General features: G+C 35.7%; 1 protein-coding gene across 1 annotated transcript; it reads right to left on the bottom strand.

Annotated features, from left to right (window-relative positions):
- Positions 1–13700: 13700 nt before the first annotated feature.
- On the bottom strand, positions 13701–16563 carry LOC129000211 (protein commissureless 2 homolog). The gene is made up of 2 exons (XM_054427166.1): positions 16296–16563; positions 13701–13870 (listed from the first exon to the last, which is right to left on the bottom strand). The coding sequence occupies exons 1-2, from the start codon at positions 16489–16491 to the stop codon at positions 13701–13703; spliced, it is 366 nt and encodes a 121-aa protein (XP_054283141.1). The 5' UTR covers positions 16492–16563.
- Positions 16564–17551: the final 988 nt, after the last annotated feature.

The raw sequence follows: 17551 nt of genomic DNA, 5'->3' as shown, positions 1-17551 counted from the left end.
TTGTGTCTATTACTTATCACTGGTAACCTGTTATTAATAGTCTTATTGCAAAATAATGTATTCGGGCTCAATCACCTTTTGGTTTTAAAAATCTGATTCTTGTATACATCAACAAGTTTTTTCTATCACACTTACTTTATCTATTGTTTTACATTTAATTTAATTAAAAAACAACCTTAAAAGTTATATAAATACTGAGCCGTTACAATAATAAAACTTTTTATTCATTAAAAAACTTTAAAATATTGCTTTGATATTGATTAACTTTTTTATTATCAATATTTTTACCTTTTTGGTAGCCTAAGGTGTCCAAAATTACTTATCTCCTGCGAGACGCGTTTCGCATTAATTACAATGCATCTTCAGTCGCTGTCACAGGTCTCAACATTGCCCACAAAAGTCAGATAAATAAAATCATAAAATAAAAGATAGATTAAATTCAGATGGCACGTTAGAGTTTGGTATTTACACTTACAGGAAGGAAATCCAAACAGATTTAGTTATTCCAATGGACTCGAATCATCCCATGTCGTACAAAATGGCTGCCCTCAGATCTATGGCATACAGGCTTTTAACTTATAATTTGCCGCCCGCAGAGTTTCAAAAAGAAAAATTAATTATGAAACAAATTGCCTACAACAACGGCTATAATACAGATTTAATTGATAACATGATAAGGAAAGCCAAGTTTAAATAATTATCAAGGCCACATCCCTTCATCCCTTTCAAATATGTAAACAAAAACTCGCTTCACGTAGGTAATATTTTTAAGAAGTTTTCTTACATGCCGGGATATAAAATAAACAGGAATATTGGTATGAAACAAAAAGAAAAACATAGCATAGACAAGGGGGTTTATCTTATTAAATGCAATGATGGAGATGATTGTGATAAAGAATATATTATTGGACAAACTAATAGGTCTTTCAAACAACGTTTTAAGGAGCATAACGCCCTAAACCAAAAAACATCCCACATCCAAAGTTGCCCAACACCTGAAAGAACATCCTTCCCACAATATAAGTTTTGATAAATCGCTAAATGTGCTAAAGGCCTGTAATAACGCTCAAAGGTCGAAAATATGGGAGGAGTATTTTATTTTCAAAAAGGTCATTTCAATGGGTAGACATAGCTTATTAAATGTTAAAGAATACTTTTCTGATAAAGTTACCTATCGTCTGTACAGTAGACTAGCCCTTCAAGTCGTTTTGACGTACGTGATACGTCTGACTGCTCCGCCCGCTGCTGCGTTTTGACGTATTGCGTACGTTCTCAGACGTTCCGTCCGATGCTGCTACCTATCGGGGAAATCCGCAAACATCTGGACGCAATCGATATTGCAGTACGTTGAGGGATAGTAGGGCTACATGAAACTACAGAAATACCCGGTTTTAGAAACTTTTGGTTGCCTTTGGTGACGAATGTTTACTGGCGTTTGAGCAGAAGAATTTCACTCGCGTCGTATTGGTTACGTCGTTGTTTGTTTGTTTACGTATTTAGATCTTTTCTGTTATTATTGAGTGAATTCCGATTAAGATATTATTTTTAATGTTTTATTATAGTTTCTAGTAGTTTTGTGGAGCAGAAAAGTTTTTATTTCAGTGGATAGTGATTGAATTGTAGTGTAAGTTCTCTGTTATGGTATGGCTCGTAGTAGTGAAATAGATCGTTGGCTGCTGTCGGAATTTGTTGACGATGTACAGAGTGATGAAGATGATATAGATTTTGCACAGTTACAAGGTGATAATCCCAAAGATGAAAATCCAGAAAGTGACGATGATTTAGCGATAGTTACACACGATGATTTAGCGATAGTTACACCTAATGTTCCTGTTAGTGAGTTTGGTGGTGGTGAGCCTAGGCCTAGCCCTACGCCTTCACCAACGCCTCTTTCACCTAGGCCTATGCACCCCCCCCCCCAACCAATGGAATTGGACAATGTTGAAATGACAATTGAGGATGTAGTAGCTGGTGCGGGAGGTGACAATCCTCTCTCTGCTAGACGTAGGCCTACTGAAAATGTACCACAAATGATTTGGGAATCCGTTGAGAATTATGTACCTCAAAAGGAAAATTTTATTGGTATGGGTGAGGTAGGTCCCAAAATAAATTATGAAAATGAGTTAGATATTTTTAAATATTTCTTTGATGACACAATCATGGACCTTATTGTCCATAGTACAAATACCTATGCGGAGCAGCAGCATAGGAAGCAGGGAATGATATTCCATCAGTTTTCTCGTACATGGAAGTGGGTCCCTGTTACAAAAAATGAACTGTATGTTTATTTTGGCCTAGTGATGCTTATGGGTATTGACCAAAGGCCTAGTCTTAGAGCCTACTATTCAAAAAATGGTTTGTTACGTACTGATGTGTATCCAAGTACAATGCCGTTGGAGCGGTTTCAGCTCATTTCCAAGTACTTGCATTTTTTCGATGAGACAAAACTCAGTGAGTACAATGGACAGAAAGGTTTGTTTAAAATTTTTTCTATCATTGATCATTTAAATAATAAGTTTCAGGCAGCATATGGCCTTTCCCAGAATATTTCAATTGATGAATCGTTAACTTTGTGGAAAGGTCGCTTGGGGTTCAAACAGTATTTGCCGCTGAAGGCAGCTCAGTTTGGGATTAAGTCTTTTGAGATTTGTGAGTCTTCTTCGGGGTATACCTGGTCATTTCTTATATACACAGGTAAAAGCATGGTTTTTGACAATCCTATTGTCCCACCAAAGTCAAACAAATCCACTGCAATTGTTTTATCTCTCATGGCGCCTCTTCTCGATAAGGGTTTTACGCTCTGGATAGACAATTGGTACAATTCACCGGAACTTTCAAAGTTATTGAAAGAAAGGAAAACTGACACGTGTGCAGGGCCGTCCGAAGGGGGGGGGGGCAACCAGGCGCCGCGGCTGAGGGGGCGCCGCGCAGCGGCTATTGGTATTAACCCGAAATTTCGGGAAATTTTCGGGAAAAATCCCGATTATCAGGACGTGATTTCATTTGATTCGGGAATTTTTTGGGACGGGATTTGATCCGATCATCGGCGATTTTGCCGCTTCGCGAGTGTCGATGACGCCGCTATCGCGAGCGATATGTTAATTCTACGAACGCAGGAGGCGAAGTCATACCGACGATCACATCGTGACCGCGGAGTTATACAGACAATCGCGCCGTGACCGCAAGTCATATCGACGATTCCGCCGTGACCGCGAGTCATACCGACGATTCCGCCGTGACCGCGAGTCATACCGACGATAACGCCGTGACCGCGAGTCATACCGACGATAACGCCGTGACCGTTAGTCATTCCAACGATTCCGCCGTGACCGCGAGTCATACCGACGATTCCGCCGTGACCGCGAGTCATACCGACGATTCCGCCGTGACCGCGAGTCATACCGACGATCGCATCGTGACCGCGGAGTCATACAGACAATCGCGCCGTGACCGCGAGTCATACCGACGATAACGCCGTGACCGCGAGTCATACCGACGATTCCGCCGTGACCGCGAGTCATACCGACGATCACGCTGTGACCGCGAGACATTTCCACGATAACGCCGTGACCGCTAGTCATTCCGACGATTCCGCCGTGACCGCGAGTCATGCCGACGATTCCGCCGTGACCGCGAGTCATACCGACGATTCCGCCGTGACCGCGAGTCATACCGACGATTCCGCCGTGACCGCGAGTCATACCGACGATTCCGCCGTGACCGCGGGTCATACCGACGATTCCGCCGTGACCGCGAGTCATACCGACGATTCCGCCGTGACCGCGAGTCATACCGACGATTCCGCCGTGACCGCGAGTCATACCGACGATAACGCCGTGACCGCGAGTCATACCAACGATCAGCTGTGACCGCGCGACATTTCGACCGCGAGTCACAAGTTTCTATACCTGTAAATGTTTACCCTTTTTTGGTTTTGATTGATCAGTGCCACAAATGGTAAAAATTAATTTTGTTTGTCTTTTTTGGTAACTGCAATACTCAAGACTGCCGTTCATTCACAGGAAAAAATCCCGTCCCGAACTAAAAATTCAATCCTGTCCTATTAACATAGTATTAAAATATGCGAATGCGACTATTACTGGGGGGGGGGGGGCACCACGACCACATTTGCCCCGGGCGCCGCTAACCCTAGGGACGGCCCTGCACGTGTGGCACCATGAAACTGACCAGGAAGTGTGTACCTGATGAAGTAAAAAGTCAAAAGTTGGATAAGGGTGAAATAGTTGTATTGCATAGCGAAGATGTCATGGTCATGAAATGGCGCGATAAACGTGTTGTCTCTCTTATTTCAACCTTCCATTCCCATGAAATGGGAGTGAAAACTTGCAAGAGTGGTAAGCAAGAAATTAAGCCAGTTTTGGTACTTGACTATAATAAACAAATGGGAGGGGTTGACTTGAGGGATCAAATGCTACACAGTTATCAGCTTGAAAGAAAGAGGGGGCAGAAATGGTATAAAAAAATTATCAAAAGACTGCTAAATGTTACTGTTTTGAATTCCTATCTTATTTGGAAATGTACCAACCAAAAAAGTGAACATTTTGCCTTCAGATTAGAACTGGTAAAAATGTTATTTGAAACTTATGGATCCCAAGTGCAGAGAAATGTAAGTGGTAGACCATCAATCCAACCCAAACCAGCTCGGCTAACCGAAAGACATTTTCTTTACCTCATTCCACCTACTGCAAACAAAGTGATGCTCAAAGAAGATGTTGTGTGTGTTCCAAGAGAGGAATTAGAAGGGACACTAGGTACTGGTGCCCAAAATGTGAAGCTGGACTATGTTTGGGAGAATGTTTCGAAGATTACCACACCAAACTCAACTTTTAAGGTATGAAAAACTTTTATAACTGTCCTAGACTTTTAATGTAGGGCCTATTATATATTTTTTTAAAGCCAGTAATTTGCTGTTTAATTTGGTAAAAGAATTGTTAAAATATAATTATAAATAACAAAGTTATATGCGTTTATTGTACAAGCGTTCCGTGCCTGCTGGAAAGCCTAAAAAACCCACGCAGCAGGGTTGGTCTTTATTAAAAAAACTCGCGCGTTGAAGGGCTAGAGGGGGAAGAGGTTACCACGGATAACACAACAGCTGATTAAGACAAGATAAGGGAGGAATGACCAGTAGGCCTACAACCTTGTGCAGTATCGCGTGTCTTCTCTCGCTCGCTTGATGTACAGTACTCGTGATCAATGTGTACTTGATGTATGTTGTCATATACTTTTGGATCTATTAACATAAAAAGTAGGAGTTTGAAAGTAAGTAGGTTTACACTTTTAAATCAGTTTACTAAGCAGTTATGCAATCCTCCACTCCTGATTACTAAAACTGTAATAAATTTTTAATTTTATTTAAGCAAAACTAGGATTATATTTATTAGTTACTAACAAATTACTTATCATTTAGTAACGTTAAATTAGATATAAGTACTAATTAATTTAAGTAGTAAATAATAACGCATAGAAAACACAATTTACATCGAAACTATATTTAATCACTTCGATGATCTTTTTTTCTGAACTAGCAATTTCTGTAACTATTGATATCTTAGTTGTTAATTACTTATTTTCTATTTGAGCTAGTGGTTGACTCTCAGATTTTTAGAGATGCATAAGAGCCCGTATAAACTCCGGATGATCCCATAATTAGCCTATGATGGCTGATTAATATCTTAAATACTCGTTAATTACTTACACGAGCAAGTGGAGTGGTGGGGTGATGGCTCCGGAATTTTGAGACGGATATTCCCATAAGAATCCATATTGGCTCCGGGAGTAGGATGCACATAACTATCCTACTTACCGTGATAGATAATACTGAAGTTACACTCAGTATGGTATAGCATCTTGTTACACATTTAAACATTTTCAAACTAATGCTGTAATTAATGTGCTTTAATTGTTTCAATTTTCATTTACCTCAATATTGTGGAAGCATTTAACTATTCCTTTCCAATATTAATTGTAGCAATTTTAATCTGTTCCAATTTGGATTGGTAATTCGTCTGTGATTGAATTTAGACCAAAAACTTGCCATAAAACACCATACCATATTTAATAGGCCTTTTGGTTGGTAAAATAAAACAAGCTTTTGTTTAGTTTCAGAATGAGGATGTATTTTTGGGGCGATGTCTACTTGTACCGTCGTCTAGTTGTACCTGCCGCATTTTGGTGACAGGCGTCTAGTTGTACCTGCTGCATTTTTGTACTTCATACGTCTGCGTCTACTTGTACCTACGACTACTTGTACCTACGACTACTTGTACCTACGACTACTTGTACCTACGACTAGTTGTACCTACGCCTACTTGTACCTACGTCTAGTTGTATCTACGGCTAGTTGTATCTCCCCTTCAACTTGTCACCCGTTTAAGGGATTTATTTTATTTCTTTAAAAATCATACAATCCTACAACAATTCTTTATAAACAACTTGCTACAAAAGCCAGGAAAATTTGGCTTGTCTGCAGCTCATTGAGAAACCCCTGTTCGTGATAACAATGTACTTGTGTCCCTTGGTCAGTCCTTATCCATATTACACTTTGGTTTTCCTTATTTCTTGTCAAGATCTGCTATCATTGTTCTTTCCACTAAAACTTTCTATAGAAAACTAACATTAACTAGCTTAAACAACAACTTTAAACAATTATCTATATAAATAAAATTAGAGTTTTGTCTGTACATTGCTTAGAATAATGAACTTTTTGGTTATTTTTACATTTCATAGGTCAGAGAAACCGAATCAAACCTTATCTCAATTTCTGTCTGTCTGTCTGTCTGTCTGTCTGTCTGTCTATCTGTCATTCTCTTGGTAACGCTAAAATACGCACTTTATTACAACTACTCCTCAATAACTATAGCACTGTCCCGCCTGAAACTTATTTTCCAAATACTATACATATATGAGATGGTTTTAGACGTATTTCATCGAATATGAGACAGTTAGATATTTAACAGTAAACCCTTGAAAATCAAGTTTTTGTCGATTTTTGACGTGGAATTTCTGGAAGCCCATGTTAACCTTATGAGAAATGAAATTATTGAATCTTAACAGCTGTTTCAATTAAACAAGTTGGTTCTGTTCTGTGATGTTCAATAGCATTAAAGTTACAAGGATTACCAACAGGGTGCAGCACTAGCACTATTATTTCTTTTACATTTATGACAACAGCTAATTTGCAACCTGGAGGCGAGTGAGCGTAGCGAACGAGCTAACCTGAAGGCAAGTGAGCGTAGCGAACGAGCTAACCTGAAGGAAAGTGAGCGCAGCGAACGAGCTCCAACATACAGGTGAGTGAGCGTAGCGAACGAACTTCAACCAGGACGTGATTGAGCCATGCAAACGAGATCAGATAGTAAAAATAAAAGTAAGCCTACCGTTATAGGATCGACCGGCAGACACAGAGGTAATTTAACCTTTTATTGATTGTCATACCGATCCGGAACAACAAAAAACAACATAAAATGAAGCTATGTATAATAGTTTGGCCAGCATATCTTAAAATATGCAAACCAACTGCTGTTCTTTATATAAGAAGGTTTCAACTGAATATTATAAGATCCCCGTGCGTAGAACGGGTACACAGCTAGTCTTAAATAAATAAATTCAGAGTTTACAAAAACAAGTAATTGAGTATAATGAAGTGTTTTTGTATGGTATTAGTCACGAAGATGAAATCGACCTGTGGTACGATTGCTATTTATCACCAAACTATACAATACCCCCGCCGCAGCAAACCTGCAAACTAAGCGAATTTCCATTTCCCTGAATGGATTTACACTTGTCTCCTTTAAAATATCACATTTATTACCTATTTAAATAGAATCAGTTTAAAACATACTTAGGTTTGCTGCAACAGGGAGGGTAAAAGTGTTTTTTATGTAAAATGTTAATAGTTGGTAAGAAATAAAAACATTTTCCAAATTTGGGCAAAATATGTTAATAAACAAGCAAACTACAACAGTTTACTTATTCTCCATAAGAATAACATGGGAATTTTAAATTTACAATTTTTTGGAATTTTCTCCGTAACCATTAGGCGCATTATAACGCTTCAATATACTAAATTATTTGTTTTTTTAAGCTCTACAAAATAGTTTAGAGAGAAATTGCAAAATTTTATGTTTTTGGGTCAAAAATGGGAAAAACCCATTTTTACCCCATAAAAGCCCCCATAAACCCCCGTTCCCATGGTCCGATCATGCTGGTTCGCGAACTCGTTCGAATAAACGTAGGTTTACACGTTTGTACCAAATTTCATCAAAATCGGATCATTTTTGCTCGAGTTATCGCGCTAACGGACACATATATATATATATATATATATGAATTTGAACGGATGGTGTTTTTGGCCTCTAGGGACCTCAAAACGAAAAAAAAAATCGCTCCCGGGTCCAGGTCTTACCATGGATGAGTACTACGGTAATAGCTTATTCCCTATATGGGAAATTCGCTAATACAAAACGGAGAAAATATATCCTACTAATATTATAAATGAGAAAGTTTGAATGTATGGATGGATGGATGTATGTTTGTGACAAGTAAACTCGAAAAATACTGGTCGGATTGGGCTGAAATTTGGTATGAAGATAGCTCACATTCCCGATTAACATATAGACGCATTCTTAAAGTCCTTTCGGGCTCCGCCCCAGTGGCTCTAGAGTTTCCCATGTTAACCTTATGAGTAATCTTATTTAAAAAGAATAAAAGAATTTTGTCAGCTGTTTCAACTACACAAGTGTGTTCTACGATATTCAATAGCATTAAAAAGTTACCAAAGGTTTACCAAAAGGGTGCAGTACTATTATTTTTTTTACATTTATGACAACAGCTATCCTATTAAAGGCCATAAAGGCATAATTTTGTTTTTAAAAGGCTTATGTGTAACTATTTTATCAACAGATGTAAAGATCAAAATATTTCTATTTCGTGTTCTCTTCCCGTTACAAAGCACGGGTACAACAGCTAGTCAATAATATAGGCAAGCATGTTTCTTTACAACCTTTTTATCAGATCGTGAACATCACAGAGAAAATATCCGCATATCGGTGGAAATGTATTTTCCACAGAATGTCTTTATAAATTAAAATAGGCTAAAAAGACATAAAAAAAAGAATTACAAATTTTTTAAAACTAACATGGGTTTAAGGGGTTGCTATGCTGGTGACGAAATAACAACTAATTATGAAAATAAAATCAAAACAAATGGAAAATATTCCAATCACATGTATTATTTACAGTGTATGTTAAATAGAGTAGTCTGTACATTGTATAGTTTTTGTTGAGTTTTCAACCGCTGGACCTCAACTTCATTGTACACTTCATTGTGCATTGTTCACTGGGAAATCCATTGTAAACTATAAGAAATGCACACTAATCAATGCAAATACATTAAGGTTATGTGAAAAAATATTTAAAGGAATCAGCAAAAATAGTAATACATAATTGCTAGGCAGCGGTCTATTGCAATTCATTAAGGATATACTGCTTGTATATTTAATGGTATATAAATGTTTTAATTAAATAAGCGATTTTCGGTACTAGGGCTGGAAAATTTTAATTACAACTATAGCTGCCATTTCGACCCTGGACAGCAATGCGTAGCTTTTCAGCCTCCAATTAACGTCTGTAAAACTACTAAAACATTGTAGTGCGGTGAAAAATATTTGCAAATCATACTCAATTGACTCGGAACACTGCAGTCCTGATTTAATTAAGGGTATTATTAAAAAGTACTCGTGCAGTAATCAACTAAACAGGGTAACGAATTGAAGGATAGATACAACTAGACCATAAGGACGCAAAATACGCGTAGGTACAACTAGTCGTAGGTACAACTAGACGTAGGGACCACTAGACGGAGGGACCACTAGTTGTAGGGACTACTAGTCGTAGGGACAACTGGTCGCATCCGTACAAGCTAGGTGATACTTCTTGTCGGTGGGATACACGTCTAGTTGTACCTACGTCTACTTGTACCTACGTCTAGTTGTACCTCCTAAAAATCTGCAGGTACAACTAGTCGGGTATGCCACCGTCTACTTGTACCTACGACTAGTTGTCCCTAGGGTTCGAGGTACAAGTAGATGTAGGTACAACTAGACGGAGGGACAACGAGACGCGGTCCCGTATTTTTAAGTGATTTGCAGTACTGCAAAATGCTTACAGTAGAAAAACACATTTTGAATATAAAATTAAGCTAGGAAAAAACAGATTGTACCAACTTTATTCCAAATTGTAAAATTTCACAATGATAATCCTATTTTATAACCTTTAAATAAAAAAACCTTTAAATTAAGAAATCCAAACAAGTTATAGTCGAAATGATATAGAATGAGTATTTATTTGTCATTTGACTATTAAATAAAGTATTTTAAGGTGAAAATATCTTCAAAAATAATAGTAAGGTACGTGTGACACTTACATATTTTCATACAAAAGGAAAAGTTTGAATTCAAGAAACCAAAAAAATTAATAATTTAAAACTGGATGTAGCCAAAAACATTAGGAAAGACCAACATCAAGATCTCGTTTTTAAATTAATCAATAGTTGTTAATATATTAATATTAAAAAAACATTTATTCATAACTGGCTTGACCTCGCCAAGTTTTCAAAACTTATCGGTGAGGTCCAATTGATTCAAACTTAACAATCTAATATTAATGGTTAATTAACCTTTGAACCCAAACATAACATGTAGAATCATTACTCAAATTGACTTTTTTTTCATAGTTGTAGTAAGTATTTATTTTATTACTAACCAAAAACACTGATTTAGATAGTGTGATTTGTTCAATGGAATCATTGTTTAAGTAGTTCAAAGAAAATTTGATTAACTATAAGGGTTTGATTATCTCATCCAACACTGTGTTTGAAATTCTTAACATGTATCATTGGTTAAATTTATCTCAATTCTTTTAAGTTGTTTAGCATAATCATATGAAGAACCATTAATACAAAAGTCTATGTACAGTGGAACCTCCATAACAAGACCCTCGATAACAAGTCACCCTTGATAACAAGTGTCATTTTTAAATACCCTAGAATTGATTTTACCCCTAATCACATGTTATTGCAAACCTCGATAAGAAGACGACCTCGATAACAAGTCTTATTTAATCCCCATGAGAGTCTTGTTATCAAGGTTCTACTGTAGTTTATTAGTTTCATAAGCTAAAGATGAGTTATTTCAGACAAAAAATAAACTAAGAGCGAGGTTTTAAAACCTAACAACACTAATAAATTATGTTTTAATGTTTTCTTGGGACGGCATTAAACAATTTCAAGCTATAAATAAAAAGAAACTTCACAGGTAACATTTTTTGAACTGAAATATATAATTTATAAATACAATTTAAAAAATCTGAGATAGTAATTATATTTCTACAGCTTTAAAGACTAGTATATAATCATAACCTGAATATTTACTCCATATATGTTAGAACCACATTTGAATAGTTCTCTTCTTCCACAAAATAAATAAATATGCATTTTACCGATACAGCATCCTTATGGTTGTAATAATATTAACCTAAGGCGAGGAGTTGATTTAATGGAAACAATTTGTAGGAGTACAGACAGTACGAGAACAGGATCACCAATTAATTTACTTCCACTTGCCAAAACATGATCGTTTAATTTCAGGTACCAACTAAAAACTATATTTTACAGTTATTAGATGTTTCCCATAATCAAATTAGTTCCTATTGTATAACATAAATATATTTGACCACAGATTTTAAATAAATGTCTGTCAAAAAATCAAAATAAATTTAAAAAAATAAATAATTTTTTTTATTTATCTGATTTTTTAAAATACTAGGTGAAACCGGTCGAAATCGACGGTTACTTTCAAGGCTTACACTAATTCATCTAACTGCCATAAATTGAGTGCAATTATACACATTTTGAGCATTTAGCATTGTTTAAAGATTAATAACTGTAAAAGCAATAATGATATTAATTAATTAATTGCGTTAGTTATGAGGGCCTCCTCATTTATATGGTCGTGCGGCTTCATTGGCAACAAATAATGCAAATGACATAGCAATGAGACATTTCCAAAAAGCAAAAATAATGTAAATTGGCTGTCACGTAAATATTGACGTTTACATGCATTGTTAATCAACGTATTTATAAAGGATGATGTGATCTAGTTTTAAAGGAATATGACCTTTCTGTCATAACAGTAGCTGCTTAAATAGTACCTATTTACTCATTGGGCCATTTTTTACAGCCAAAATGTCGTGTTATTTTCAATAATGTTACCAACCCAGTGGGCCACGGTCCGTAATATAGGCCACTGAAAATAGTTTGTCAAGATAGGTACCATTTTAGGCAAGGTTTCTGTGTTTGGATGTTATTAGACACGGTAGGAGCACAATAAAATTATTCTGCAGATGAATTTTCTGTTTGAGAAATATAAGCCGAATTATAAATGTCACAATGCGAGTTTGAGCATTTTGTAACTATGTGGGTAAGTTAAATAGATTTTTTTAGACTGCTGCTTAGTGCACTTTAAGAATATATATTTTAGAGATGAATTAAATGGTTTTTGTTGCTGAGTAGCGCTAGTAAACATGCACAACCCTTTTCGTTAGTCTAATAACATTCAAAGGCTCTCTAAGAGTTCAAGTTCTTATTTGTATACATATCTATATTATGTTTTTACTAAGCTGAATGAATACATCGAAGTAACCTCTCTGAAAAGTGTGCAGTATATTGCAATATTCCAGCTTAATGACTTTCTAAATCCTACACATATTTCTACATAAATATTGTAAAATGTTTTATCCAGTTGCCGTAAACCACTATTAATTTTTAAAAATATGGACACGGCTCAAATGGGCACCGTTCCCTTCTGCACTTGTATTATTTTGTATTGTATTACACAATCGAAGATTTGAAAACATGTATGATAATAATCTCTTGAACCTATGATGATCTGTCTAGAGGTATATGATAAAATATAGTGAAAGGTGTGGAAAAGGCAGACACCAACCCGTAAAAAATATATAAGATAGTTCAATAAGAAAGTTACTGTGATAAAAGGATTTTCCACTGATTTCGTAATGGAATGTTATATTGCAAAACATGACATAATACAGAAGAAAATCAATTTTAAAATCAGAAAATAACATTGCAAATATTTCTTTTGGACAATTCAGTAACTCCCAATTTAAATGTGTGTTGTTTAAAACACAATTTTAAAATTAACAGCTGTTTCATTAAAAAGTATTATCCACATGGCCAAAATGTAAACAAATCCGTAGAGGGATCTTTAAAGGCTTCTGGGGCAGAGCCCTAAGAGAATTTACTTCGTTTTTCTTATGATAACTCATCTATAAGACCTTTCTTTGGACACCTCTATCAAGTTTCTACGTCCAGCGGTTCTCTCAAATTAGTGGAGACAAAGTTTGCAATTAAATATTTAGATTCTCCCATGTTATTCTTATGGGAGAAAAACCAACTTTGATGGAAGGTCCTGCCCAAACTAATAAAGATATAAAAAAACTAAAAACACTTTGCAAAATTAGAGATCAGGGCAATTGTTTTGACATTTTAATAATCAGAAAAATTTCAATAATTATTGTTCATGAACCTAAGAGATGTGGTTAGTAACATTTTTCTCATTGACTTATATATATACTATATATATATATAAATATAAAGTAGGTCACCGAATAACTAACAACCTCTTTGGAAAGGTTGGCCATTCTTGTCTAAGTCGTTCAATGGCCTCCTCGTAGGTTGGTAGTCCTGCCACCACTGTGTAGCTGGGGAGAGATTCAGAGTTGTATCCTGATTCGACTTGAGCTTGAGTTTCTGATCTACGGACCTCCAGCACTAAAACAACAATTACAATGGTTTAATGAAATAAACGGTATCAGCATTCTGACACATACTTTCTCCCATAAGTTTTTCAACAACCTTTATTATGTGTAAGCGGTGAGAGTAAATATACGGAAATGGGATTTGTACAATTTTGTTCAGAATTTAAATGACTATAACATACAAAATTTTTATCAAAATTGTTTGGGCCATTTTTGGAAAAACCCGATTTTTCTGTTATTTTATGGGGGTTTTATGGGAAAATGACATAATTTACAATAACTTTTGAACCGTAATTTTTACAGAAATGGGATTTGTACCATTTTGTTCAGAATATAAAGGACTATAACATACAACATTTTTATCAAAATCGTTCGAGCCATTTTTGGGAAAATCCTATTTTTCAGTTATTTTATGGGGTTTTGTGGGAAATTTCCCATAAAAAATACAAATTTTCTAAAAAATTAATAAAACTATCAAAATTGTAACGACCATAACCTACTATGTTAAAATCAAAACAGGATTTTTTCTAAAATTCAATTTTTTGTTATTTTATGGGGTTTTATGGGAAAATAACATATTTGAACATAACTTTTGAACCGTAATTTTTACAGAAATGGCTTTTGTACCATTTTATTCAGTATTTAAAGGGCTACAACATACTAATTTTTTATCAAAATCGTTCGCGCAATTTTTGAGAAAATCCAATTTTTCCGGTTTTTTATGGGGTTTTATGGGAAAATCCCCATTAAAAATCAAAATTTTAAAAAAATGAAATAAACGCCTGGAGATACCATGGATTAGAACTTACATACCAAATTTCATCGAAATCGGACCACAGGTAAAGTCTCTAACACTGTACACATCCAGACACACACACACACAGACACACACCCACGCGCACACCCACACACCTACACACAGACACACACACACACAGACACACAGAGACATCACTTCGAAAACCACTTTTTTGGGTCTAGGGGGACCCAAAACGAATATATCCACTCAAAACTCAAACTCGAAAATTTTGACGAAAACAATACTTTCTCCATATACTGGTATAGGGGGAGAAAGTAAAAAGGACCCTTACAACAATATACTACTACAACAATTTACTTTCATACTTAATAACAAGAGTCTAAAGCACTCAAGGGTTCATCACAGATTGGAATTGCACGTACGCTACGGAATTACTATCACTACGGTCAAGTTTATTTTTATTATTAAGGAAATAAGCTGTTCAATAAAAGAAAATAAAAGGCTCGTACCTTAAATTTTCTACTCGTGTCGTTAACACTATTTACGCGAGTTGCGTACACTACTTTACCTACGACGGTGTTTTAATTACTAAAAATCACTACAGTACTCATAACTTCTAAGAGAGGTTATGTTTTTGTTTGCTCTAATTGCCACTGACAGTGATGCAACGAAACATTCTATCAAATACGAATTGCACCAATCAACAATTAAAATGGCCTGAATAGCTGATTAGTTGAATTTCGAATCATTACAATTTTGCTTCTCCTCTCCCAATCCTTGAACCTCATTGGTCCGTTACCCGTGTTGTCATGAGTAAAACTATGCTGTTATGAAAGTAAACAATGCTGTTGTGAGATACTTTTCAATTCTAAGAACTGTACTGAAACGGCTACTTTAAAAAACGGCCGTAGGTAAAATCTTTATCAACATCTTATACAAGAGTTATCTAACCTATTTCAACAATTCACTTTCAAGCTTTAAAAACTTTGGGACAGGTATAAGAGAAACTCTACTGAACAACGTGAGAATGTGTTGATGCTGGGTATATACTCTGACTAACAGAGAAAACATAGAGAGGCTAAAGTGAGAAAGTGACCAACCTCCAATGGTGTTGCAACAATATTTAAATCAGTAAATATGATGGCTGTACAGTTGGTAATCCAGAGTTTGTGGTGGTATACATACAAAAATGAAGCACCTGAAATAGTTTTTATATCTCCCGACTTTTCAGGACTATGGAGAAAATCCGTTGGTTTAGAGGGATGCCTCAAATCGAAGAAGGAGCTACTGATCAAAGAAATAAAGTAATCCAACGTTAATTTACTTCAAACTAATGATCAGTAAGCTAATAAGACCAAGAGTGGGGATGTACGCAAATCTTCACGAAGCATTTAGAAATATTTCAAATTAATGCCTTTTAAATTTTCAAACAACTTTAAGAATCTTAATACAATTACTCGAATCCGAGCACCAAGTTTTGAGTTTCTTACTGTTTTCTCTTCTAGCTATTGAATAGTCAGTTGAACAACTAGACAAAATCTTAAACTTGAGCTTGTTATATTTGATTTCGTGACGCAAAAGAGTCACTTTACATCCTAATTATGAACTATTCTACTATTGTTTAATAGTTTTTTGTATTATCATTATATGTCATATACCATATCTCTGGCTGACTCACCTCTTGGTTGCCGCTCGCTGGACTCGTGGATACTGACGCAGATACAGAAACACACCGAACAAGTACAAGACACAATGATCATGCTTATGGTCCAAACCACCAGGTCTGCCAGGAGTCGGTCGTACTCATCGTTGCTTGTCGTCTCTACAACACTCGACTCTTCGTTGACTGATGTAATGTTGAGGAACTCACTCATCACTGGTTCACTGACACTTTGTGTTAGGTCACTCTCGACTTATTCTTTGCTTTGTGTTCTCGACACGTTGGTAGTCCGTATGACAAGCTGGCACTCGCAGTTAACAATGACAATCGTCACTTCACCCCACTGTCCTGTAAAACAGCTGGTTAGTTTGTGTTCGTGTAAGTTACCCTGTCAAAGCAGACCTGCAGAATAACCGAATTTCCATTCTCATTCGATTTTTACTTAAATATTTCCTTGTGTCCTATTAATCCTTGATCAGATAACATTATATGACGAGTACTTAGGTGTTTATGTTACTAAAGCTGTTTATTTTTGCAAGTGTTTTAATAATTATTTTTTTCGGTTTTGAAGTATACGTCTGGGACGGCCTTAGTAAGCAATAACATGACATTTCAAAACAAGTGACACTATCTGTGGTCTATTTAGCATTGAAAAACATTTCCCTTTGGGCTAAAATGTGGTTAGGCCTACAATAAATTTAAGAAATCATTAAATCAATATTTTAAACTATTGAATCAGTAAATCTTCAGTAGGTAGCTGATAATCTAAAAAAATAATAAACATCATCACAATATTTCTCTTGAAATAATATTATTGTTATTTTTCATATTTCTATTAGGTGAAACCCATCGAAGTCGACGATAACTGTTAAGGTGCCATTGGTGTTAAGCAAAATCATTTATCTATCAATCGATGATAAATAATTCCATCTTTGGAAAGTTTGGGTTGTTCGTGTTCAGCAGCTAGCTTTAGATACGTCCGATCTCTATTATCAATAACTTATAACTCAAATGAAAACCTGGTATTTCACTGAAGGTTCTTAGATCAAAACATATAGGATAGCGTAATTAGAATTGAGTAAATGTATCTTAATTAAATTAAATTCCATACATTGCAGTACAGCACAACACAATTTTTGTGAACCGTTGCTAGTTTTTCAAACTGATAATACAACATTATGAGTGTAAACTGAAAAGTGTCTTACTATCTATCTTATGTTTTTATATTTAACACAAAAAGTGTTGTAATTTGAGTTATGTTTCATATTGTACCT

Source organism: Macrosteles quadrilineatus, unplaced genomic scaffold (assembly GCF_028750875.1).
Source record: "Macrosteles quadrilineatus isolate MER2022 unplaced genomic scaffold, UCM_ALF_1.0 Scaffold_8__2_contigs__length_117827958, whole genome shotgun sequence".
NCBI lineage: Eukaryota > Metazoa > Arthropoda > Insecta > Hemiptera > Cicadellidae > Macrosteles > Macrosteles quadrilineatus.
This window is presented reverse-complemented; position numbering and strand designations above follow the sequence as displayed.

What these genes read in the sequence shown, in the direction of transcription:
- LOC129000211 (XM_054427166.1), bottom strand. Translation starts at nt 16,491, where the DNA reads ATGAGTGAGTTCCTCAACATTACATCAGTCAACGAAGAGTCGAGTGTT. An exon ending in CAGCGAGCGGCAACCAAGAG is followed by an intron (nt 13,871 to 16,295) that starts GTGAGTCAGCCA and finishes TTGTTGTTTTAG; the next exon opens with TGCTGGAGGTCCGTAGATCA.